This window comes from Trachypithecus francoisi, unplaced genomic scaffold (genome assembly GCF_009764315.1).
Source record: "Trachypithecus francoisi isolate TF-2019V2 unplaced genomic scaffold, Tfra_2.0 Contig01579, whole genome shotgun sequence".
Lineage (NCBI taxonomy): Eukaryota > Metazoa > Chordata > Mammalia > Primates > Cercopithecidae > Trachypithecus > Trachypithecus francoisi.
In genome coordinates this window covers 15,981,976-16,009,592 of record NW_022681442.1, presented here as the reverse complement: position 1 = coordinate 16,009,592, position 27,617 = coordinate 15,981,976, and the positions used below count along the sequence as shown (strand labels likewise).

The following is a 27,617-nucleotide window of genomic DNA, read 5'->3' as shown; positions in this document are numbered from 1 at the left end:
ACAGATTAATTGGTGGAGAAACTGGAGAAAATATGTTAATTTCAAAAAAAAAAAAAAAAAATTACCACAAGTGTGAAAATGTGGATTTATGAATTCCCTGAATTTTCTTCTACCTAAAAATATCTCTATCTTATTTCAGACTTTCACTTCTTCTCTTTATTAAGGCAGGATACATATCCCAAAGCTCATAATTATATTTCATCTGCCTTTTAACATTCCTTATATGCCTATCATGTATGTTTTTCTTTTTCTTCACTATTTCATCTCTCACTTTTTCTCATATATAAAGCTTTCTACAATTAATTCAGATTTCAAACACATCTTTCAAAGATGTGTTTTTGAAATTTCAAATAATGGTATAGTTTTAAGTATGTTTTGATGTAGAATATAAATACTTTTTTGCTTGAAGAAAAACATGAGGCTTTTGAATTGCATTGTTTAATAGTAAATGAGTTTTTGTGTTTCTGCAGATGTGACTCTGAAAATCGCTATGTTGGTAATCCACTTAGAGGAACATGTTATTGTAAGTATTTGTATATTCTTCATTTTAAATAATTGGTACATACTATTAGTTTCAAATAATAAAGGTCATCTTAATAACTAAAATTGTCATTAATATCTTGCAATTTCTGTTTCTTAAATTTTATAATACAACTTTCATGTGTATTGCTAAGAAATATATTATCTTAATTATATTTGGTGCATTTTTTTCTACTCTGAACAGTGAAATAGCAATAGATTTTATTCTGAACATAGAACAAAATATAGAACTTGAGTAAACTCATGTGATTTTAATGTAATCTTTTTCATTATGACGGATTTTTGAAGAACTTGAATTTTATAATAGATATTTTGCAGAATTTTGGGCATTACTAAAAGGCTGCACTGATTTTGTACCAACAGATACTTTCATTGGGTACTGATTATATGGTAGGTATACATTTAACTTTTGTTTTGTTTTCTGAGACGGAGTCTTGCTCTTGTCACCCAGGCTGGTGTGCAATGGCACGATCTCAGCTCACTGCAACATCTGCCTCTCAGGTTCAAGTGATTCTCCTGCCTTAGCCTCCTGAGTAGCTGGCATTAAATGAGCCTGCCACCACGCCCAGCTAATTTTTGTATTTTTAGTAGAGATGGGGTTTTGCCATGTTAGTCAGGCTGGTCTTGAACTCCTGACCTCATGATCTGCCTGCCTCGGCCTCCCAAAGTATTGGGATTACAGATGCGAGCCACTGCACCCAGCCTATCTTTAACTTTTAAAGAAACAGCCAAATGCTGTTTCCCAAATGGTTGTACCATTTTACATTCCCATCAGCAGTGTATGAGAGTTTCAATTCTTCCACATTTCACAGCCTTTTTCAGAGTTAGTCCAAGTTTTAGCCATTCTAATAGGTATGGAATGGTATCTAACTCTCATTTTAATTTGCATTTTCCTAATTACTAATGATGTTCAGCATCTTTTCATAGGACTGTTTGCCATCTGTATATTTTATTAGATGAAGGGTCTGTTGAAATCCATTGCCCACTTTTTAGATTGTTTTTATATTAATGAATTTTCCACATACTTCATTCTAGATACAAGTCCTTTGTCAGATATATGACTTGCAAATATTTTTTACTAGTAGTAACTTGTCTTTTTACCCTATTAACACTGTTTTCTTGAAGAACAGATTTTAATTTAGATGAAGCTTGACTTATCAGTTTGTTCTTTTGTGAAATCTTAGCCTAACAGGTGACTATGATTTTCCTGAGGTTTTGGTAGAAATATTACATTTTTAAGTTTTCTATTTAAGTATATGGTCCATTTTGAATTAATATTTGTATATATAGTAGGTGATGGATTGAAGTTCTTTTTCTCCACGTAAATATTTAAATGTTCAAGCACACTTTATATAAAGACTATACTTTAACCGATGAATTCCTATGCATCTTTGCTGAAAAACGCTTGCTTGTAAATATGCTGCATTAGTATAAATATAAGCAAATAGATTAATGAAACAGAAAAGAGTCCAGACACTGGATATTACAATTAATGTGATTTTATAAGTTTGGAAATTGATTAGTATTTATTCTCCAACTTTGTTCTTCCTTTTCAAACTTGTTTTGACTACTCCTTTTTTTTGCATTTGCAAGTGAATTTTAGAATCTGCCTTTCAATTTTCAAAAAAATGCTATAATTTGTTTTGTGATTTTGTTTAACTTATGATGAATTTGGGGAGAATTGGCATGTTAACTGTAGTGAGTCTGGAAGTATCATATTTTTTATTTTTTCTCAATTCTTTAATTTTTATTATTAATATTTTATAATTATAACTATACATTTCACATTTTTGTCAGATTTATCCTTCTGTATTTTTAATTTGTGACACTTGATAATGATAGCTTAAAATATTTCATTTTTGATTGTTTCTGGCATTTATAATTGATTTTATATTGGTTTTACATCCTGTAGCTTTGCAAAAGTCACATTTTACTTCTAGTACCATTTTTTGTTGATTCTCTCAGAATTTCTACACATACAATGTTTTCTGCAAATAATGGCAGTTGAATTTCTTCTTTTCCTATCTTGATGGTTTTATTTCTTTTTTCTGCCTTATTGCTATAGCTCGCACCTTTAATAATGTGTTGAAAAGATGTGAACATGCAAGTATTTATTCTTGTCTTGTTTCTGTTCTAAGAGGGAAAGCATTCAGTCTTTTATCATTAAGTATCCTGCAGGTTTTTGCTGTCTTTATCAGGTTAAGGAAATTGCCTTCTATTCCTACTTTGCTGTACATTTTTTTTATCAGAAAAGGGTGTTTATGTCCAGTGCATTTCCTGCCTTAATTTGTATGATTATCAGAAATTTCTATTTTACTTTGTTAGTATCGTGATTTTAGTATTTTTAATTTAGTTAACGGTATATATTGTATGAATATACTATCTTTTTTGTCCATTTGTAAGTTCATGGACTTTGGGATTTTTTCTAGGTTTTGTCTATTAAGAAAAATGCTGCAGTGAATGAACATTCATAGGGTCTTTATGTGAACATATGTTTTTATTTTCCTTGGATATATTCCTAGCAGTGTATAGTTTGGTTGTATGATAAGTTTTTGCTTAACTGTTTTAGAAACTGCCAAATGTTTTCCAGAACATTGGTAACATTTTAAAATTTATACTAGAAAATTTTGATACTAGAAATTTCATTCCTTGATGTCCTCATCAATACAACATTGTCTATCTCTTTGATCATAGACATTCTAGACTGTGTGTAGTGGCATTTTGTGGTTTTGTTTTGTATTTCTGAAATGACTAATAATGTTGAACTTGATTTTATGTGTTCATGCCTTGAAAATGATTTGTTGGGTGTGTAAAATGTATCTTTTTTTTCAGTTTTTTGTTGCTATTTTAAATTGTATTTTTCAAACTTTTGTTTTCTACTCTGACATATAAAAATAAAATTCGTTTTAGTATATTGATCTTATATTCATTCACTTTGGTGAACGCTTACTAAATTCTGTTTGTAGATTTGCTTGGATTTTTAAATGCAGTTAATTATATTACATGCAAATAAGCACAGTTTTATTCCTTTTTCAATATTTTTCCCCCTTATTGGGATGTTGAGACCTCTATTTCTGGGCTGAATAACAGTGATGATAATAGATATCCTTATCAGGTAGGATGTTTATTATAATTTATGGAATATTCCTTGTATCAAATTAAGCAAATTCCTATTGTATTTTGTGCCAAGGTTATATCATGAATAACTTTATTTTACATTATTAAATACTAAGTTACATTAGTAGATTTTCTCATGTTAAACATCTTTTCATTCTGGGCTAAACCAAACTTAGTCATGGCATATTAGTATTTGGATACTGCTAAATATTAGTTGTTTATATTTTAATTTAGAATATTTTTAGTATGAATGAAGATGGTCTGTCTTTTTTGTATGTTATTTTTTCTAAATAAGTGACCTATGACTGCAGTTTTTTAAAATTATTTTCTGGCCGGGCACGGTGGCTCACACCTGTAATCCCAGCACTTTGGGAGGCCGAGAAGGGTGGATCACGAGGTCGGGAGATGGAGACCATCCTGGCTAATGTGGTGAAACCCCATCTCTACTAAAAATAAAAAACAAAAACAAAATTAGCTGGGTGTGGTGGCAGGCACCTGTAGTCCCAGCTACTCAGGAGACTGAGGTGGGAGAATGTCGTGAACCTGGGAGGCAGAGCTTGCAGTGAGCCGAGATTGCACCACTGCACTCCAGCCTGGGTGACACAGCAAGACTCCGTCTAAAAAAAAAAAAAAGAAAATTTCCATTCTATTTGCAATTGTGGTAATAGCTTTTAAAAATGAATTTGGAACAATGCTGTATCTTCTTTTAAAACGGGAATAGTTGAATCTTTAAATAAAAATTAAGTATTTCAACAAAAATTTTTGGGTCTAGTGCTTTTTAATTGGTGGTTATTTTTATTTATGTTTTGCTATTTCATAACATCAGCTTTTGGTTTTGTTTATCTTTTCTGTGGATCATATTTTTTAGTTCATCAGTTTCAGGTTTTGTGTTTAATAATTTTCTTCTCTTATATACTGTTTGCTGTTGTTTTGCCCACATTTGCTATAAGATTTTAAAATTGTCATTTTTTTTACAGAATTTATGAATTCCAGTTTTATCTTTAAAAACATAATTATGTTCTTAATTTAAAGTAATTTTTATTTTTTAACTTTAATTTTAGGTTCAGGGCTGCATGTGCAGCCTATTATATAGGTAAATTGCATGTTGTGGAGGTTTGCTGAGCAGATTATTTCATCTTCCGGGTAATAAGCATAGTACTTGATAGGTAGTTTTCAGATCCTCACCCTCCTCCAATCCACAAAACATTTTTTAGCTATTCTTAATTTTAAAAAATTGTATTGAGAATGTGGCAAATAAAATCCCAAATTTTGTTAAGACATTTTTTGCCCTTTATGACACATCTCACAGTGTTTGGAGGCATTTTTGTTTGTCACAACTGGGGAGTGGGACGTGGGTGCCATGGACATCTCAGGGGTGGAGGCCAGGGATGCTGGTAAATATCCTGCAATGAAAAGGACAACCTCCCCAGAACAAAGAATTATGTGGCCAAAAGTATCAACACTATTGAGGTTGAGAAACCCTGATTTAGAGGCTTAATCAAATTTGTATTTGATTTTGGAGAAAATAATAATTGTAGATGGTTTGGTTTTCTTTGTCTAGAAGAGCCATATCATGTCTATTGGTGTCTCTTATGTTCTTGGCACACACTGATGCTCAATGTTTAGATTTTAATTGATCAAGATTGAAAAGATATAATATTCCACTGGGCACAGTGGCTCACACCTGTAATCCCAACACTTTGGGAGGCTGAGGCGGGTGAATCACCTGAGGTGGGGAGTTCAAGACCAGCCTGACCAACATGGAGAAACCCCATCTCTACTAAAAATACAAAATTAGCTAGGCGTGGTAGTGCATGCCTGTAATCCCAGCTACATGGGAGGCTGAGGAAGGAGAATTGCTTGAACCTGGGAGGTGGAGGTTGTGGAGAGCTGCGATTGCGCCATTGCACTCCAGCCTGGGCAACAAGAGCGAAACTCAAAAAAAAAAAAAAAAAAGAAGAAGAAAGAAAAGCAAAGAAAAGTTATAATATTCCAATTTCTTCTTCATGTTTTGTTTTGAATACTTAGGTAAAAACAGACTTTCTTTCATCAGCTGTTTGGTTACTTATTGCTACAGTTCGCATAGGAAAGGCATGATAAAAGTTATAGTTTTTCCCTGTATTTTTTATTTATTCCCTTTACTTACTTTTATGCATGTATGTATTTATTTAAAATAAAAAGTTCATTCAATATCTTTCAAAAATGACAATTAGTTTTTGTCAGTAATGAACTTATAGATTCATACATGTTTTAATCCATGTGCAATTATTATTCCTACTGATGCTCAGACTGTGCAATTACTATGTCATTTAAATTGTCTTCATTCTCTAGCTTTTCCACATCATTTTTGTTTTTCTTATTTAAAATATCCTGGGTTTATTTTATAGGGATATATTTTTTTTGTTTGATTTTTTAAAATTAGAAATTCCTCTTCTATCTTTTTGAGCCTTTAGTTTCTTTTATCTGCCAAAGGAGTAACTAGTTGCCATTATGAACACATTATATAATCTCTGTTTATTACAAATATACTAATGTCTAACCCTTTTATATTGAAGACTAACATAATTTTTCTTCTATATCAATGTTGTCCAGTACAAATACGATGTGAGCCACATATGTAATTTAAAATTTTCTAGTAGCTTCCTTTAAAAAGTTATAGAAAATGAGTAAAATTAATGTTAATAAAAGTTTTTTTAGCTTAACATATCTAAAATTTTTTTCATTTTAATGTGTAATCAGTTTTAAAAGTCATTAAATCATTAATGAGATACCTTACTTTTTTTGTACTACTGTGTGAAACAAAGTTTACATTCCATACTACATCACATTTTAATTCAAATCAGTCACTTTTCAACTAGTCAGTAGCCACATATGGCTAGGGGTGACCTTATTGGACAACTCTTCTCTAGATTATATAGGACCCCTGCCTTCTTTTAGAAATATCAAAAGCATAACCATAAAACACTAGGTGGCACTCTTGGGATTGTTGTGAGACCTTTAAAGCTTAATATTTGAAAGGAAATGATGCTTTAAAAAGAAAAGGACAATGACTCTTGTAATAATGTTAATAGAAACTATTCTAATTTTCAAGATTAGATCGAAATTTAAGATGCAAGTCCACATTGTAACTTAAAGCAATTGAGTGTAATGTGGTATTAACTTAATTGAAAGCAATATGTCACCAGTCGTACTCTATTTACTTAGTAGTTTTTCAAAGTTCAGTTTAAAACCAAAAACCAAAGCATGCTTCACAAAGGAGGAAAAACATTCAGTGTTAACTAATTTGGCCCTTGTAAACATTGAATTACTCAATATATTCTTAGTAAATACAAAAAGTAGTAGTCACAAAGTATCACAAAGTACTACTGTTTTTTTTTTTCTTAAATGCTTTCTTTTAATTGTAATAACAATTTTAACACAGAAAACCTTAAAATGAAAGAAAGAAAACCTTAAAATATGGAAATGCTATATAGATGATATATTTCAAAATGTGGAATTTGCTAATTCTTTAAATACATGTAATTTGCAATGCTCACACCACTAATTATTGTGTTTTAATATATTTCCAAGTAATTGAACACATTTTATTTCATCTTTTACTCTTTAAAAAATTACTGTTTTATATTGAATTTCTTTTTTTAGAGTTTCTTTCATTTAGAGTTCATGGTGGAATTTTGTAGTAATAATAAAACTACCTACTTTGAGAGTAGGAAATTTAAGTTGAAAAAGATGACTTAAAGTAGTATGTCAGTTTAATTACTTAAAATAGTATGTCATAGAAAACAATGAAACCAATTAAAACTTGAATTGGCCCTTATATTTAATGGAATTATCCTGGTTTTCTACAACTGAATAAAATATTTTTCTGGTTTTAAACTGAACATATTGTTAGTGAATGTTTTATATTACTTTTTAACCATTGGATATAAATTGCTATTTAAGTAGGATCTGGCTGTTTCCTTTGCAAATGGGGCAGAGTGACCTTAATAAACACCAAGAATCTAAATTCTTATATTTAACAGATTGCAGACATGATGGGTTGAACAGTATCTGACAAGACATAAATGAGTCACATTTTTGGCATTTTGACCTTGTTCTTTGATTCATCAGTGTTTTTATTAAATTTTCTGAAGCCTATATCCCTGTACTTTTAGATTTTTATTTCAGAATTATTTACTCTTTAAGCATATCCAAAATGAAGGATAATAAACATGATTCTAAGAAAATTTAAAATAGCTAAAAGGAAAAAAAATCATAGACTCATTGTAAAAATAATACAAGAAAAAGTTTAAGGAAGGAAATAAAAATGTCCATAAACCTCCCACCAGGTCCCCCAAGTTGAGTTGTGTAGTGTGTATCCTTTGTAAGGGTACTCAGCTGAGAGCAAGATTGAGAGCTGATATGCTGTGCTTACTTTTCTCACTAAGCCATGTACCCTAGTGTGGGGCTGTGTCTGCCTTGAGCCAGAGGTAAATAGTTCTTTATTTGTGTATAAAATGTTGAATGGTCTACTGAAAGGACTGCTTGCCTTCTAAATAAATCTCTGCATCATGTCCTGAGAATGATTTTATGTCATAGAGGTCATAACATGCGTAGTATTCTTACTGTGAATTTTTTTTTCTTATGGATATATAGCTCATTATTAGCATTTAGTAAATAAAACATAATGTTTCCCAAACTGGTAAAGAACAACCACCAGAATTTAAAATAACGATCATACTAGTTAACACTTATTGAGAACTTACTGTACTAGACTGTTCTCAGCTTTTTATATGTATTAGCTTATGTAATAATCAAATGGGAAGGGTGTGCTTATTATTCCCATTTTATAGATAAGAAAACAGAGATAGAGAAAGCTGAACTAATTTGTATAAGATCACACAGGAAGGCCGGGCGCGGTGGCTCAAGCCTGTAATCCCAGCACTTTGGGAGGCCGAGACGGGTGGATCACGAGGTCAGGAGATCGAGACCATCCTGGCTAACACGGTGAAACTCCGTCTCTACTAAAAAATACAAAAAAACGAGCCAGGCGAGGTGGCGGGTGCCTGTAGTCCCAGCTACTCAGGAGGCTGAGGCAGGAGAATGGCGTAAACCCGGGAGGCAGAGCTTGCAGTGAGCTGAGATCCGGCCACTGCACTCCAGCCCGGGCGAGAGCGAGACTCCGTCTCAAAAAAAAAAAAAAAAAAAAAAAAAAATCACACAGGAAATAGTAAAGGCAGGTTTCAACCCTCTTAACCATTAAAGAAGTGGAAATTAGTGGTATGGGTAAGCAAAAAGTTTTTATATGAATGGAATAAAAACATTATGCTGAAGGAAATAAGAGGATCTAAACAATTAAAAAATCATACCATTTTTTCAAATAAGAAATCTTCATCCAAAGGTATCGTAACTTCCCAAAATTGATACAAAAATTTTATGTAATTCCATTATAGAATTTCATTCAACTGAGTTTTTCTGAAAGGCATGCATTCCAATAAATTACCTTAAGGTTCAAATTTAAAAATACACTTTTAGAATATTCAGTTAGATTACAAACAGGAAGAATAGTAAGAATTTCCTACTTTAATAGATATCCAAACAAACTGTAACTCTAACTGTATCCACTGGCTCCCATACTTTTATTAGAATATGCCACTGAATCTATGAACAAGATGAAGTATAAGATTAAGTTCCTGATAATTTGGGAATTTATATGGTACTATGGTTTGAATGTTTGTTGCCTCCAAAACTCATGCTGAAATTTAATTGACATTTTAACAGTATTAAGACATGGGACTTTTTTTTTTTTTTTTTTGAGATGGAGTCTTGCTCTGTTGCCCAGGCTGGAGTGCAGTGGCCCTATCTGCAAGCTTCGCCTACGGGTTCACGCCATTCTCCTGCCTCAGCCTCCTGAGTAGCTGGGACTACAAGTGCCTGCCACCATGCCTGGCTTATTTTGTTTTTGTATTTTTAGTAGAGACGGGGTTTCACCGTGCTAGCCAGGATGGACTTGATTTCCTGACCTCGTGATCTGCCCTTCTTGGCTTCCCAAAGTGCTGGGATCAGGACCTTTAAGAGGTGACTAGGCCTTGAAAACTCCACCCTCATAGGTGGGATTTGTGCTGTTATTGAAAGGCAAGTTAAGTCCCCTCTTATTCTCTCTTGCCCTTTGGCCTTCTGCCATGGGATCACACAGCAAGAAGGCCCTCACCAGATGCCAGCTGTTTGGTCTTTTACTTCTCAGCCTTCAAAACTGTGACCCCATAAATTTTTATTTATTATAAATTGTTCAGTATGTGATATTTTGTGGTATTCTGTTATAGCAGCACAAAACAGACTAAGACATATGGCAAGTCATTTTATTTGTATGTCTTACTTACTTAATTTGCTTTTTTTAGATATCTCAAACTTTATGATCGATTATAACATTTACTACTTTTCTCTCTCAAGTACTCTATCCCCAGCTAATATTTCAACCCTAACAAAAATGACTTCTCCAGATATCATAAGCCTTTTATTTCCATCCTAACACTTACATAGTATACAATTATCTCAGTTGTTTTCTGTTTTTAATTTGAATTTAGGTTTTTAAGTAAAATGAAATTTTACTAGAAAGAAATTCTTTGAACACAGGACCTTGTTTTATTGGATCTCCATACTTAGAAATCTGTGTGACTCATAACAGACCTTCAGTTATGTTTAATGCTAGTAGACTCATATAAATTATTAATAAATAAGTGAATATACATTTATTGTAGCTGTATGTGCAAGCATTTTTATTGTTGGGGTACTTGAGCAAAAATGTCTGGAGATCGTATTGTAGATTATCAAGTAAAAGTTGCTTTAAGTTTATTATGGACATAAGGTAATACTATTATATCATTGAAAAACTTTAAGCATCAGTCTTTTATTTGAAAAATAATGAATTTCAAGGTTTGTTTTCTTAACCTGTTGAACATTTCTTTCAAATGAAACTAAATAGATGACCATTTATCATTGCAGGATAATTGAAAGTTTAGTGATTTTGAGCTACTATGAAGTAAAAAAAAAAAAAGGTGACTTCTGACAAGTCATGGCATATTATTAAAAATCCCATAAATTAGAAAAATTAATGTATGGCATTGGTGATAATCATCTATTCTTATTTATTTATGTAAAAAATTTATTTGTAAGACTGAATGAATTTAAATGTGTATCTTAGGTCAGACAATTAGTAGTTTTCAGAGTTTGAATTATGACTGTGTTTTTTGCTATGATATGATATCTAGCAAATGTTGAACCTGTAAAACTTGTGCAGTAGATTTTATTTTTGAAATTGTTCTAAATGTTTCAGGTTCAATAGAAATTCTTAATAATTTTAAACATGGATAGTACAGTTGAGCAAACAAGGAAAAAATAGTATTTATTAAATATTTACATACAAAACAATTTTATGTTAATAATTTCTAATAATTTCAGTATTCCCAAGGGTGACATATTTTTTCTCATTAAATTACTTTCTGGAGGATTCGACTGTTAGAGCTTGGAGAGACTGTCATTTACTTGCATTTACTGACTTGTGTTTATTTATTCTACATATATTTATTGACTAGCTACAATGTTAGACTCTGGATAACGAAGTGAACAAAATGGTTTTTCCTCTATTGAAGCTTATACACTACTAGAGAAAATAAGTATTAAACCAGTTATATGATTTTCTTAGGTGTGATTTTCATAAGAACTCTGAATGAGAATTGTAGAGTTTTGGGAATGTATTCCCAAACTTTATAGAGCTTAGAGAATATATTACAAGAGGGCCTGACCTAATTTGTGGGATAGGGAGTAGTTGAGGTAAGGGAATGATTGAGTTTTGATTTGAAGAAATGACTTGATAAGGTGTGATAGTGTGAGGATAGATAGGAAGAAGTGAAACCAAAAGGGACAGCATGTACAAAGATTTGTGGCTAGAAAGAACATGGAATGTTTGAGTTACTAAAAGAAAACCAACATTGAAACACCTAGAATATACAAAGCAAAAATAGGAAGCTTACAAGATCTGCAAGATCCAAACAATGCTCTGCTTTATAGAATATGTAAGATATGGTCTTTATCATAAGAAAAATAGGATGCCATTGAAGGACATTTAGAGGAGAGAAAAATGTTACATTTTGCTTTTATTTATTTATTTATTTATTTTGAGATGGAGTCTCGCTCCGTCGCCCAGGCTGGAGTGCAGTGGCCGGATCTCAGCTCACTGCAAGCTCCGCCTCCCGGGTTTACTCCATTCTCCTGCCTCAGCCTCCCGAGTAGCTGGGATTACAGGCGACCGCCACCTCGCCCGGCTAGTTTTTTTGTATTTTTTTAGTAGAGACGGGGTTTCACCGTGTTCGCCAGGATGGTCTCGATCTCCTGACCTCGTGATCCGCCCGTCTCGGCCTCCCAAAGTGCTGGGATTACAGGCTTGAGCCACCGCGCCCGGCCACATTTTGCTTTTAAAATAATCAGTCTGCTTTCAGTATGTAAAGCAGCTTGGTGGGGGCAATAGAGCATAAAAGAGACCATTTTTGGTTTATTTTTTGAGGCATGTTCCTAAAGCTATCTGTAAAATATCACTACAGCACATTGAGACTATTAAAATACTTCTGCTTTTATTCACATGGGTTTTTATCATTTACTAAACAATAGTCTAAGTTTTCAGATACTTATATTTATAATCGTACCATTGTTTAAATGTTTTTGGACTCTTGATATTGTTGTCAAAGTCTGTATGTATCCTTCACAGACTCCTCAGGATGGCTGACTATAAGATCATAAACATATGTTTATTAACAAACATATGAATATAAATATACATACGAGAATCTAACTTTTGAAATCCTTCAGAATTCCTTCAGAAATAACTACAGTGAATAAGGAAGTAAAATAACTTTATCGAATGCCTTTATTTTATCAGACAGTCTTCTCTAAGCCAAATACACACTCACATAATTATGTTTAATTCACAGAATAATCCTATGACATAGGCGGTTTTATCCGTGTTGTACCACTGGGTCTCATTGAACTGAATTAACTTGCATAAAATAACTTAGTTGTTACATGGAAGATTACAACCAAGATCTTCTTAAATAGTATAGATGATGCTAAATTAAAACGGAAACAGTAACTCAGTGAAAAAGCAAATTATTAAGCTGCAGTTTGTTTCTCAAAAAATTCAAATATAAAATTTCAGAAACAAGTCAAAATTTATATCTAAGATTCTTGTTTCTAATTAGTTGAAGTTTACATAAGCAGTGCCATTGATATAGCATATGCAAATCAGGCTTATTTTTATTTGTTATCCTAACATGCCTGCCATCTTGCATCTCAGATACAAAGATATTTCCAATATACACCTTGATGATTTTTTATCACTGGTTACTATCTTCTCAAAAAATACATTATTTCCTGCAGATTTTGTTGCAAGAGTAAAGCAAATCTTAAATATTCACTACTCGCTGTTCATCATTCCAAGCATAAAATGTACTCAGAAACTTTCTTCTTAGTTTAAGTTCTCTTTCAAAATGTCTTTTTATGCATATACATTTTTAGTCATCACTTTCCACCTAATCATTAGTTTTTTATATCTGACTTCTTTAAACATGTTGTATAGGTTAAAAGCCTTTTCTCTTTACATATATATATATTTTTTGCTTAAACTCCTTTTTCATGCAATGTGTTTTACTCATCAGCTTAATTTAGTACATAATTTGTTCTTGTAGTAAATAGCAGACACTTTTTTGCACTATGGCTGCTAGACCAGTATTGACTAAACAACCTTAAAAAAATCAACCTCTGCACGTTGAAACTTAACCCTGGGCATATTTTGGTCATGTAAGACTAGGATGAGAGACCAATTATCTTGTATGTTTTTGTTAGCCTATATCTGAGAAGTTTGTGTATTAGGAATGAAATATGCCATTTTTGGAGAGAAACATAAATACAGTTGACCCTTGAACCCCATGGGGTATAGAGGCACCAACCCTGCATATAGTTGAAAATCTGCATATATCTTTTTACTCTCCCTGAACTTAACTGCTAATAGGATACTATTGGCCAGAAACCTTACCAATAACATAAACAGTTGATTCACATATGTTTTGTATGTTATATGCATTATATACTGTATTCTTACAGTAAAGTAAGCTAGAGAAAAGAAAATATATTAAGAAAGTCATAAGGAAGAGAAACTATGTTTACTATAAGTAGAAGTGGAAATGGATCGTCATAAAGGTCTTCATTCTTAATGTCATCATGTTGAGTAGACTGAGGATGAGCAAGAGGAGGGGTTGGTCTTCCTGTCTCAGAGGTGGCACAGGTGGAAGAAAATTCACATATGAGTGAACTTGCATAGTTCAAACCTATGTTGTATAGGGTCATCTGTGTATCAATCTATTTAATGTGTAGGTATACATCATGTGAAAAACATGTTGAAGATCAAGGATTAAAACAAAGAAACTCTCCGAACACTGGTTTACATTTTTTTTGACCCAATAGTAGAAATACTGCATGTTCATTCTAGAAAAGAGACAAATAAAAATAAAAATAAAAATTACTAATTTCTCTACCGAGAGAAAATGGTTACCAAATTGTATTCGTTTTCCAGTCATTTATCTACTGATATTCTGTGTTAGGGTGAGTAATGCACCCCCAAAGATGTCTACATCCTCCCAAGAACCTGTGATACATACTTACCTTAAATGATAAGAGGAAGTTAGCATATATGCTTAAACTAAGGATTTTGAGAGAGACTATTCTGGATTATCCTGGTGTGCTCAGTGTAATAACAAGTATTCTTATGAAAGGGAAGTGGAGGAAATTTGACTACAGTAGTAGAAGATGTGATGATGGAAGCAAGTGGAGAGATGTGAGGGAAGGGACCATGAGCCAACAAATGAGGACAGGCTTTGGAAGCTGGAAAAGGCAACTTTTACCATACGTTGATTATTCTTATATGAAAGAATTATTAGTAATGTGTTTACCAAATGATGATTTTCTATTTCATCGTTTCTTTTACATCTGTTAACTGTTAGGCAGAGCTGTTCCTTCTCCCTGCTCATTAATTTGTTTAATTATTTATTTATATCAGTATGGACTTATGGATATCTATTTAATTTTATGATTTATATGAAATTACTGTCGTTATTTATTTTGTAGCTCAAATTGTTCTAGATCTGGTCATTAAGATTCCCCCTCAATTTGGCTTCTGTGTTTTTTAACATGACTCCATCATTTGTTGAGTGCATCCTTATTTTCTAGCATTACAAGATATTTCAGGCTTACCTTGTACTTTCCATCTTCCAGCCCTGGAATCAACTAGTTCCCATTTCCCCAAGATGCCATGGTTTCTTATATTGGAGAATAATGTTTAGAAACCAAATTAGGAATTATATATGCTCTTTGGTTCTGGAGTTTTATTCGTTCTTTCCTTTAAAAATTTTATGGGTTTCCTGACCCATGCACTAGGGTATAACAATGGTATTACCCTATACCTTGTCATTAATAACATTACCTATGAAATATCAAATTCAAATATCTTACCACCTTTAGTCCATCTTGCTCACTAAGTACCATAATTATTCAAACTCATTGAAATTTGTAATTCGTTAACCCTACTTGTTTTCTCATTTTCACCCTAAGTGCCCTGCTGTCTTCTTTTATGCCCTTAATCATGTGAGGTTTTATGGTCCATTATAGTTATCAGTCCTTAACTAATACTGCATATTTTCTTCCCACTCCTGTTTCTTCTATTTGTGCAGCAAAACTCAAACTCTTGTTAACCCAACTCTTCACTACTCTGTGTCTGAACTTTCTTCACCCTCACATTGCTGGGGGGAAAAAAATCATATAGCTGTGTTGACTGGTTGGTCTTGAACTTTATCAAAGGAAAATGCAAAACTACCTGGTAGTTTTCTTGCAGTTCCCTTTTAATATTCTCCAAAGAAGTGTTTTAAAACTTCATCTCTATTCTCAAACCTTTATCTGCATGAGCTAATAATTTTACCTCCTGCTTCATTGAAAAAGTATAAGCAGAGGCGAGAGAATGGCGTGAACCTGGGAGGCAGCGGAGCTTGCAGTGAGCTGAGATCTGGCCACTGCACTCCAGCCCAGGGGACACAGTGAGACTCCGTCTCAAAAAAAAAAAAAAAAAAAGAAAAGAAAAAGAAAAAGTATAAGCAAATAGATGGGAATATCCCCATTTTTTTCACCATGACAATCAACAAACTTTTTTGCACTTATACTTATTTTCTCTGCCTTTAGTTTATTATCAAGTAAAGAATGCGTCTGCTCCTAACAAAAGCCTAGTTTTCAATTTGTTTTGCTCTAAACTTTATTCCTTTAACTCTATAAGGGCCTTTGCTCTTCCATTTCTCCCTTATCAACAGTTGCTCAGACTCTACTGGACCAATTTCCTTAGCACACGTATATGTGTTTTAATATATCTTATGTTAAAAATAAAATTTTTCTACTCCCCTTGTACTTCTCCAACTATTGCACCATTTCTGTATTTTCTTTCAGATCAGCCCTTCCCAAAATAGTTGCCTAAACTTGTCACCAAATCTTTACCACCCATTTCCTCTTCAATCCCCACAACTCCATAGACGTTGCTTTTCTAAGGAAGCATACCACAGAATCGAACAGTTGAAACAGTCTATTTCTTGACTTTCCTATCATACTTTCCAACTTTTCCTACTCTGTCACTGACTGCACCGTTTTAGTCTTTTTAACTTTTTTTGCCACTTGACTTTATGAGTTTCCATAGTTTTAAGTAGCGTCTAAATTTTGATGTTCCAAAACTTGTAGTTTTGATCACTTTTCTGAGCTGCAAACTGATTTCTCTGACTTTGTTTGATACTATCATTTAGATATTTTATTAGAAAGTCATATTTAATATTTTCAAAACAGAACTCTTGGTTTTTCCTCATTTTCCAAAATTTTATTCTTTACTCAGACTCCCTCATTTCAGTAAATGTACATAATGCCTATATACTTACTCTTGTCAAATATCTGAAAGCCTTTGATTCCTGATTCCAAAACCTTCTTTGAGTCCCCTTGTCTGATACTCTCCTTCCTCCCCTTACTTTGTGAGGGTGTTTAGTAGTTCAGTTGGATTTCCTTATACAATATATCTCAAAGATATATATCTTTCTCTGTTCTACTTCTCCGACCCCGTCCAAGGCACTGTCATTTTGAGTCTGGTCCTTTTTAGAAGCCTCCTTGAGTAGTTTTCCCATTTTCAATTTTGATTTTCTTCAGACTTTTTCCAATCTGCCACCAGGGTGACATTTAAAAATTAAAAATCAGACCATCTCACTCCCTAGCTTGAGATCTTCTCATGGTTTTCCTGATGTAGCCCTTACCTACTTTCTGACTTTGTCTGTTACAACTCTCCAAAAATCGTTCTAAGCACAGTGGAATAATTTTTTTTCCTCAAAGAGCACAACCTCATTTTCATTTGTCTTTGTGCTCACTCTCTTTCTCTGTCTCTCTCTCTGTCTCTCTCTCTCTCTCTGTGTGTGTGTGTGTGTGTGTGTGTGTGTGTGTGGCCAGGAACTTTTTCACTGATTGTTTACATGACTTGCTTCTCATTTTTTGTTTATAATTTCAGATGTTATTTCCTTTTGTGTGCCTTTTGTAAAGCAACCTTCTCTGAACCTATAATACGGATTGGTAAGCTTTTGCTGTAAAGGGCCGAATAATAGATATTTTAGGCGTGGCAGGCCAGATGGTCTCTGTCGTTCCTACTAAACTCTGCCAATGTAGCAGACAGGCAACCATAGACAATGTGTAAATGATTGGTGGTAGCTGTGTTATCATAAACTATCTACAAAAACAGGCTGTGGACCAGATTTGTTCTGCGGGCAGTAATTTGTAACACCTATTCCAAAACATTACCTTGCTATCTTTATAGCATATACCACTCTCTTAAAATGTCTTATTTGTGTGATTATTATTGGTTTTCTCATCTATTAATAGAATGCAAACTCTGTCGGAACAAGGTCTTTGATTCCTCACTTCTCTCTTCTATGTGTATAATTCTGATTGGAGTTTTGTTAATTTAAAAGATTAATCTGAGGAGAACATATATATATTTTTAAGTGTTAAAATTTAGAATGTTCCTTAGCAATCTATTTATCATGTGTCGTTACATCTTCTTTTATGACCTAAAATAGATTTTGTAGTTTTGTAAATTAAAGATTTATTTAGTTTATTTCTGGGATTTCATTTGGCTTGGAAATTTGTATTAGTTTGTTATTCAGAATAGTATTTTTCAACCATTACATTTTCTGTTGAATGTAAAACCTCTATTGATGTAAAAGAAAAGCTATTGATGATTATATGTGTTTAAGTTTTTGCATTTTTTGGGTGATTTGATCACCAAATTATTATATTGATGATTTATAGTGATGTCATTAATGATGCATTTTTGGTCTCAAAGTCTATAACTGATTATAATTACACCTGTTTCTTTTGATTAGCATTTGCCTGATGTGTCTTCCTTCATCCTTTCAGTCTTTGTGGGCTCTATTATTATAGGCATATCTTTTAAAAATAGAAGACTTTGATTTTGCTTTTTCCTAATCTGTAAATTTTTGTGATTAATGATGAGTTGAATCCATTTATTTTTGGTGTTATTATTCATATCTTTGAATCATTTTCTACTATTTTAATTTTTTATTTTATATTTTTACTTTTTATATATTTGTTTTTAAGCCTTTTACAGTTTTTTTGGAGGTAGAAACATACTGATATCCCCCTCCTATAAGATAAGCATTTTAGCATTCTTTTATTTTTAGCATAACTTTTAGCATAACTTTTTTTTTGGAATTCTTGTATACTATATTTTTTGGAATTCTAATATCACAGTGTTTTGATATTCTCTAGACTTTCTGTTCTTGGTTGTTATGGATATGCATTTTTCTTTGATCATTGCAATTTTTACAAAGATAACAAATTCACCAAGGTATTTTATCAGCCCCATGTCCGTATCTCTTGATATACTTTTTGCTACACATTCTATATTTATCTCTTCTCAAGTCTTTAATCAAAAATTGTTTTAACGGAAGTCTGCGTGTCAAAGCTTCTGAAGTCTGTATGCCTCAGAGTATTTATTGTTCCTTCATATTTGAGTGTATGCAACTAATAAAGTAGACCTAATATGTGGAGCAAAAATTGATTAAGCTACAATAAAAAATTAAACATACCTCTTTAGAGTATTAATAGATCAAGCAGACAAAATTCAGAAAGAATATCAAAGATCTGAAGAACGCAGTTAATAGAAATATGAATTATAGCCATAGAGATTAAAAAGAGGATTTCAATTTGCATTTATTTTACAGATGATATAATTGTTTCCATAAGAAATCGAAGTGTCTACAGGCAGATTATCAGAAATAACAGGAATGTTTGTCAGGTTGTTGGAGACAAGATTAATATTAAAGTGCCTTCTTAGACATGTTGCTCTACCAGCTGTTAGGGCTAACTAGAGAGTTACAGTAATTAAGGCAGTGTAGAGTTGTTTTTGTTTTGTTTTTTGGTCGCGGGGATAGGCATAATCACTGATGTAATAAGATCGTCTCCAAATAAAAGCTGTAGGTATTTATATATTAACATTTAAGTCTTATCTGGCTACATTACTGAATTGTTTATTATTTAATAGCTTCTTAGTTGTTTTATATTAATTTCTTGGTAAACACTGATTCTAGGCAGAAAGAGACAACTTTGTTTTCTTTTTAAAAATATTCATATTTCTGTGTAATTATATTTTTGTAATTTACCTCTGTCATCTGTTCACCTTTTGTCTTTGCCATTTTCGTATTTGTATTTGTCTCTTAGTTGTAATGTGTGTGTGAGTTTTTTTTTTTTTTCAAAGTTGATATGTAGATTATGTCCTTTTAGGACATCTGTTTACTTGAAATTTTTATTTTATTTTATTATTTTATTTTATTTTATTTTATCTTATTTTATTTTATATTTTTAAGATGAGTCTTGCTCTGTCACCCAGGATGCAATGCAGTGGTGCCATCTTGGCTCACTGCAACCTCTGCCTCCCAGGTTCATGCAATTCTCCTGCCTTAGCCTCCCGAGAAGCTGGGCTTACAGGCGTGCACCACCATGCCAGTCTATTTTTGTATTTTTAGTAGAGATGGGATTTCATCATGTTGGCCAGGCTGGTCTCGAACTCCTGACCTCAGGTGATCTGCCCACCTTGGCCTCCCAAAGAGCTGGGATTACAGGCTTGAGCCACTGCACCCGGCCTTGAAATTATTATTTTGTTGTTCATGAATGGGGACAGCATTGCTGAGTATATATTTTCCAAAAATATTACTTCATTGTTTTTCTTTTGACATTTATTTCTGCTTAAGAGCGCTTGGCTGCTGGGCACAGTGACTTACGCCTATAATCCTAGCACTTTGGGAGACTGAGACGGGTAGATCACCTGAGGTCAGGAGTTTGAGACCAGCCTGGCCAACATGGCAAAACCCCATCTCTACTAAAAAATACACAAACAATTAGCGGGATGTGGGGACACACGCCTGTAATCCCAGTTACTCAGGAGCTGAGGCACGAGAATCGCTTGAACCTGGGAGGCGGAGGTTGCAGTGAGCCAAAATTGTGCCATTACACTCCAGCCTGGGTGACAGAGTGAGATTTCGTCTTAAAAAAAAAAGTGCACTTGGCATGTTGCCTAATCTTACTCTGTAAATAACTCATTTGTCTGTGTGAGTGTGCGTGCGTGCGTGCGTGTGTGTGTGTGTGCCTGCACATACCTATATGGACATGCCTGGATATCTGTATTTTTTTTTTTTTTAACAATAACTTCATAATACTTCCTTTAAATATTTAGGTTTTCTTCATCATCAGATTTTTTTCTTTATTTAATATATTATATGTGCTACCCTTCATCTCGTTATGATCTCTGCTTTAACTGCATTAGTCATGCATACAGTGAATTTTTCTGTGTAGCATTTCTCTTGAGTGATTTTCATCTCTATTTCTATTTTGGGAGGCTTTTTCATATTTGACCTACATAACACTATTTCGGTCTTATGATGTATTAATCATTCTGTTTTCTGATTCTCATATTAGCTTTTTAAATTTTGCCATTACATTATTACTTTTTTGTTTTTCCTTTTGTAATTTATTTAGCTCTCTTTTTATTGTAATCTTTGGTGTTATTATCTCATTTTTCATCTTTAATTTCATGGAGTCAATGTTTTTTAGATTTTATCTTTCTCAACATGTTTCCCATGGGTATTTTAAATAACTAAAAAAACACTGTACTTAATTAATTGTATCTACTTCATCTATTAGTATCAAAATGAGATTTTGCTCTTTTTCTCTTCTTACCATTGCAAGTCAAAATAATGTAAGAAAAGCAAAAATGTTAACTTTTCGTATCTTTTTGTTTTTATGATTAAAAAAAAGATGCAATTGGAATTTGGAGCCTGAGTATGAATGACTTTGTATTCTCCTGAAGTTCTACCAAGCTCATACAAAAAGTGAAAGGGGTAAAGAAGAGAGGTCCTTCTTTATATCACTTTTACCTATTTTTATAAACTCGATTTTTATGTAAAATTGGGGAATTAATTGTGGATCTCTGATTTTTTTGGAATTAAGAGAGGTGGTTTGCTGATTGTTTGCCAAAATATTTAAAAACTAGTTACATGTATCGTTTAAAGTGGTTCAAAACTCTGGGCTCTTTAAAATCAACAGGTTGATTTATAGATACTTATAGCTTTGATTCTTCAAGCCTTGAAATACAGCTATTTAATATTTTTTTCTATTCACAAAGTTTTCAAAAAGTGGTCCTAGCATATTTAAACATAAAGAATAGTTTATCTTTTTTTTAAGTTATGGAAATTTAAAATGTGTTAAAAATTATAGTATATATACTTTTATTTATGTAGTATATATATTTTATAATATATACAATATACTTAAAAATCATGTACCTGTTACCAAGCTTTAATAAAGCTTGACACCTTGCTATATTTGCTTTAGATTTTTTAAAAAGAAAGTAAACATTACCAATAGAGTTGAATTTTTTTGTGTCTTTTTTTAGATGGAGCCACCAAATTGTATTTTGTTTTGTCCTTATTATGCTGATGTTATTTGCTTGCAATATATAATAATCAATATTTATTGAGTACTTTAGTATATGTCAAACACTGTTATAAGTACCTTTTATTTATTAGCTCACTTAATCATCCATAAAAATTATTACTATACCACATTATTTAAAAAATATAAAAATTATATACTCTGTGAATCCTACAAATTACTTTTATGTGCAACATATTTGAGATTTATCAATGCTAATATATGCAGCTGTAGTGCATTTATTTTACTTATGTAGAATATTTCTACAGATATAACATTTATTCATTTTACTTTTGATGCACATCTAAGTTGTACTTAATTTTTCAAAATAATACGTAATTCTGGAATTACAATTCTTATACATTCTACTTGAACTGGAAGTTCCTTGAGGTATACAATTAGAAGTGGAATTGCAGATTTATAAGATTTTTCCCAAATTACACTGCAAATATTTATATTAATTTATGCTCCACCAAGGTATGCAATACTTTTCTTCCACTTCCTCACCAACATTTTGTATTTTTATTCTCTTTAATATTTGCCAATTGGATAGTTTTGAAAATCTATCTTGTTTTTACTTGCATTTTCTTTATGACTTGTTGAAACTTAATATCATTTTACATATTTATTGTGTATTTAATTTTCTCTTCTTTGAATTATTGGTCTTATTCTTTATCTTTTTCTTATTTTGTAGTTTGTCTTTTTCATATTGCTGACATTTTCTTGATTTATACTAGTTTTAATTTAATAGCTTCTGGATATTAATTTTTTGTACATTATTTATACAGCAAATATCTTCTCATAGTCTATGACTTGGCTCTTGATCTTTGTTAAAAAGGACCTTTATACATTCTTCTCTTTGCTACATGGCACCTACCCTAAAATTGAATATTGACCGCATAATTGGATATAAAACAATACTTGTCAAATGCAAAAGAACTGAAATTATAACAAACACACTATTGGACCATGTAAAAATAGAAATCAAGATGAAGAAAATTGCTCATGAAATTAAACAACATGCTCCGGAATGACTTTTGGATAAATAATGAAATTAAGGCAGAAATCAAGAAGTTCTTTGAAAATAAGGAGAATAGAGCTAAAATATACCAGAATCTCTGGGACATAGCTAAGGCAGTGTTAAGAGGGAAATTCATACGGCTAAATGCCCACATCAAAAGTTAGAAAGATCTCAAATTAACAACCTAACATCACAACTGAAAGAATTAGAGAAGCAAGAAAAAATCAACCCCAAAGTTAGGAGAAGACAAGAAATAACTGAAATTACAGCTGAACTGAAGGAAATCAAGACACACAAAAAAACCATTTAAAAGATAAACAAATCCAGGAGTTGGTTTTTTGAAAATATTAGTAAGATATGTTGCAAGCTAGACTATTAAAGCAGAAAAGAGAGAAGATCCAAATAAATGTAATCAGAAATGATGAAGGGAATACTACCACTGACCCCACAGAAATAAAAACAAACATCACCTCAGTGATGTGATCACCTCAATGCACACAAACTAGAAAACCTAGAAGAGACAGATAAATTCCTAGAGACATGCAACCTCCCAAGACTGAGCCAGGAAGAAATTGATTCCCTGAGCACTCCAATAATGAGCTCTGAAATTGAATTAGTAATGAATATCAGGTTAATTGCAGTTTTTGCCATTGAAAGTAATGGCAAAAACTGCAATTACTTTTGCTCCAGTCTAATAGCCTGCCAACCAACTGGAAAAAAAAAAAAAAAAAAGGCATAGAACTTGATGAATTCACAGCTGAATTCTACCAAATGTACAAAGAAGAGCTGGTACTATTCCTACAGAAACTATTCCAAAAAATTGAGGGGAAGGGACCCCTCTCCAAAGCATTCTATGATACTGATATGGACAGGAGGCGGGAAAACACTGGGTAGAAGAGGGCAGTCCCTGGGAGGGCCCCATCCTCAAGCCTCGAACAGTCTCCCAAAGTGAGAAATTTCTATCCCCAGTTTTCTGCTCGTATGTTGCCTTTTCCAAAATCACCCTGGTCTGCCGTACCCTCCCATTCTGTACCCGTAGAAACCACAGGCTCCACTGGCAGAGGAGCTGCAGAAAAGGAGAGAAGAGAATAAGCAGCCAGACATTGGAGAGAAGCAGCTTGACTTCAGAGGGATGGCTTGACGGGGAGTATCAGAGAAGAGTTGGGCTGGAGAGAGCAAGACTCTAGGGAAAGACCACCTTCTCGCCTCCTATCCTTTCCACCTCCCCTTCCCACTGCAAGCCACTTTCATTGACCTTCCATGCTCATGGATAGGAAGAATCAATATTGTGAAAATGGCCATGCTGCCCAAAGTAATTTATACATTCAGTGCTATTCTTATCAAGCTACCATTGACATTCTTCACAGAATTAGAAAAAAACTACTTTAAATTATAAGGAACCAAAAAAGAGCCTGCATAGTCAAGACAATCCTAAGCAAAAAGAGCAAAGCTGGGGCATCACACTACCTGACTTCAAACTGCACTATAAGGCTACAGTAACCAAAACAGCACGGTACTGGTACCAAAACAGACATATAGACCAGTAGAACAGAACAGAGGCCTCAGAAATAATACCACACATCTACAACCATCCAATCTTTGACAAACCTGACAAAAACAGTTAAGGCTTGCTCTTCATTTGAGGTTTTTGTACCTGTCCTCTGTGCCTGGAATTTTTTTTTTCTGGTAAACTCCATATTCATTTACTATCTCAATTCTCTAAATGTTTCTTCTCAAAGCTGGAGGCATACTCCTACCTAACAGTATCTCCCTCCTCTTTACTGGTTTATTCTTGTCCAAAAGACTGATGTTCATTCAGTAGAGTATAAGTTGCAAGAGGACAGACATTTTTATTTTTTTATTGTATCTGCATTGCCCAGAACACTGGCACATTGAATTTTCCTCTGCAATTTTTTGGCAGTCAGATGAAAATTGGAACTATGACCTATTGCATAATTCTCATTATTAGGTATAAGGACACCTATAAATTCTTAGACAAAATGTTGCCTTACACTGAATTATACAATAAATATATAGGGTGAATCTTATAAAGTATACAAGTAAGCATATGAATAATGCCTTAATAGTTTTAAAAATAAATTCATTTAATGTAATTCAATCTGTACATTCTATATTAATACTTTTTAATAGTTAAGGGTATAATATGAAAGGTATGTATCCAAAAGATAGAAGTAATCTATATTTATTTAAAATAATTTGAAATAATTTTTATAAATGTAGCAGTTTAATGTTATTAGCAATACGTCACCCTCATGTAATATGCATAGCCACTCATGACCTGTAACATTTAAATGTTTCACCTTGGTTTCAGCATTATGTGTGGACAACATTAAGAATATCTTTTCCCAGAATTCCTTGTATCATTGTGAATAAATGTCATATCTGTAAAATGACGTTTATCATAGAATCATTTAAAAATTACTAAAAGTAGAAGTGAACACAATTGAAAAACAAGTAAATACATTACAGTATATGACAAATATTATTTAGCTATCAAACTTCATGTTTTCAAAGAATTTTGAGTTTATGAAAGTTATGAAGTTTTATGAAAATGTCTATCTTTATAGCTACAGAATTCTAACTGGAATAAAATGTACCAAAATGTTAACTGTATTTCCCTGTAGTTATAAAATTATAGATAATTTTTATTTTATTCTCTTTTGTATAGTTTCCAGAATGTCTATAATGTTTGTTTTAACTTTATAATAGCATCAGAAATAATAAATATAATTTTTAAGGAATTAGTACCTCTTCCATAACTATGTTTTGCTTTTTGTTGATTGAGGACGAAGATTTGTATTTTGTTATACTTAAATATACCACTAGTATTTGATGATAATCATTTTTAATATCAGTGTACAATATGTTGTAACCTAAATTTTGCTTTGTAGACAGTTTTTAAAGTACATATCAGGATTGTACTTTTTTTCCTCCCTACAGATAGCCTTTTGATTGATTATCAGTTTACCTTCAGCTTATTACAGGAAGATGATCGCCACCATACTGCCATAAACTTTATAGCAAACCCAGAACAGGTGAGGAAAGATTGTTATCTTTTAAAGTATAATTATCCTAGTGTCAATGGATACAACTTTTTTTTTTCATATTTCATTGTGATTTTTTACCTCTTCTCAGAATTATCACATTGTAGGGACTTTGTAGAAACTACTAATCCTGTTAATTTTTTCTGTCTTCGTGATTCAATAATTTGTGAGTTTGATATTTCAGATTTTGCAAATAGCCCTATATTTTAAATTATATATAATTTCTCCCTTTATATATTCTTCTAACAAAATTTATGCCTATAATTATGCAAACACAGACTGTTCGTATTTAAAAATAAATACCTGTCGGGTGTGGTGGCTCACCCCTGTAATCCCAGCACTTTGGGAGGCTGAGGTGGGCGGATCATGGGGCCCAGAGATCGAGACCATCCTGGCCAATGTGGTGAATCCCCATCTCTACTAAAAATACAAAAATTAGCTGGCCATGATGGCGCGCGCCTGTAGTTGCAGCTACTCAGGAGGCTGAGACCGGAAATTTGTTTGAACCCAGGAGGCGGAGGTTGCAGTGAGCTGAGATCGCACCACTGCACTCCAGCCTGACGACAGAGTGAGACTCCATCTCAATAAATAAGTAAATAAGTAAATAAATAAATAAATAAAACTAATGAATTCAAAGCATACAAGTATGTTTTCCTTTCCTTTATACCATTCCATAGTAATAGGTTTTCATTGTCTTTTTTTTAAGTCAGTAGTTTATCTGAGTTATATGAATGACAGATTCTTTAATGAAATGACTACATCATTGATATAATTGTATAAGCTTTTGAAGTTTATATATATGAAAGATTAATTGTGAATTTTAATTTCAGTCCATCAATTCAGGTAAAGACTCCTAGGTTGTCTTGAAATAACACACATATTTTGCTATCCATCTGAGACTTTATTAAGTTGAAAATCCTGAGAATGGAAATATCAAACATAGGGTTTATTTGGGTTGAATTTTAGTTCTTTTAAAACTAACATTCATACATTTGAAATGAAGTTATGTTAAATATATATATTATTCTTTTTATAAATTAATCCATATTGTTAAATCCATATCATATATTTAATGTTTTTTCAAGTAGGTGAAATCTCTAAATATATTATTACCATGACATTTTCCAGCTTCTTTCCTTTTAATGTAGTTCATTGGACTTGCTGACAACTAATATAATTTCTTAAATTTTTCTTTTCCAGTAAAATAGCATTCTGCCTCCCCCATTACCAAAAAAAGAACAGTTTATTTTACATTTTATGTTTACTCTTTATTCCCTAGAGTTTAAGAATGACTATATTCTTGGGAAATACATTTAAAGTTTTGACTTTTAAGAATTTAAAAGAGATTTTGTTTCAAATACAAGGCGTCCTTCACTGATTATCTGTTTATATATAGATACATTAATAATCTCAGAAACTACATTTATCAATGTGATAAAGTTCTTATACTTGCATTATAATTACCATTGACTTTTTATTGTAGTAAAATAGCCATAAAATAAAATTTATTTTAATAATTTCAGGTATATAATTCAATGGCATTAAGTATATTTGCAGTGTGGTGCAATCATCACCATCATCCACATTTTCATTATCCCTAACAGAAACTCTGTGTTTATTAAGCAATAATGCCTCATTCCACACTTCTTTGCAGCCCCTGGTATCTTTGTTCTACTCTCTGCCTTTATGAATTGACTTACACTAGGTACTTCATGTAAGTGTAATCATTTGTCCTTTTGCATCTGGCTTATTTCACTTAGCCTAGTGTTTCCAAG

General features: G+C 32.5%; 1 protein-coding gene across 1 annotated transcript in view; it reads left to right on the top strand.

The window, feature by feature from the left end:
* The window catches only part of ATRNL1 (attractin like 1), an 852,984-nt gene that overhangs the window by 350,247 nt on the left and 475,120 nt on the right, over nt 1–27,617 (top strand). The window contains exons 21-22 of the mRNA XM_033181738.1: nt 471–523; nt 25,739–25,833. Of these exons, the coding sequence (XP_033037629.1) occupies nt 471–523; nt 25,739–25,833 (148 nt within the window). The remainder of the gene's footprint in view (nt 1–470; nt 524–25,738; nt 25,834–27,617) is intronic.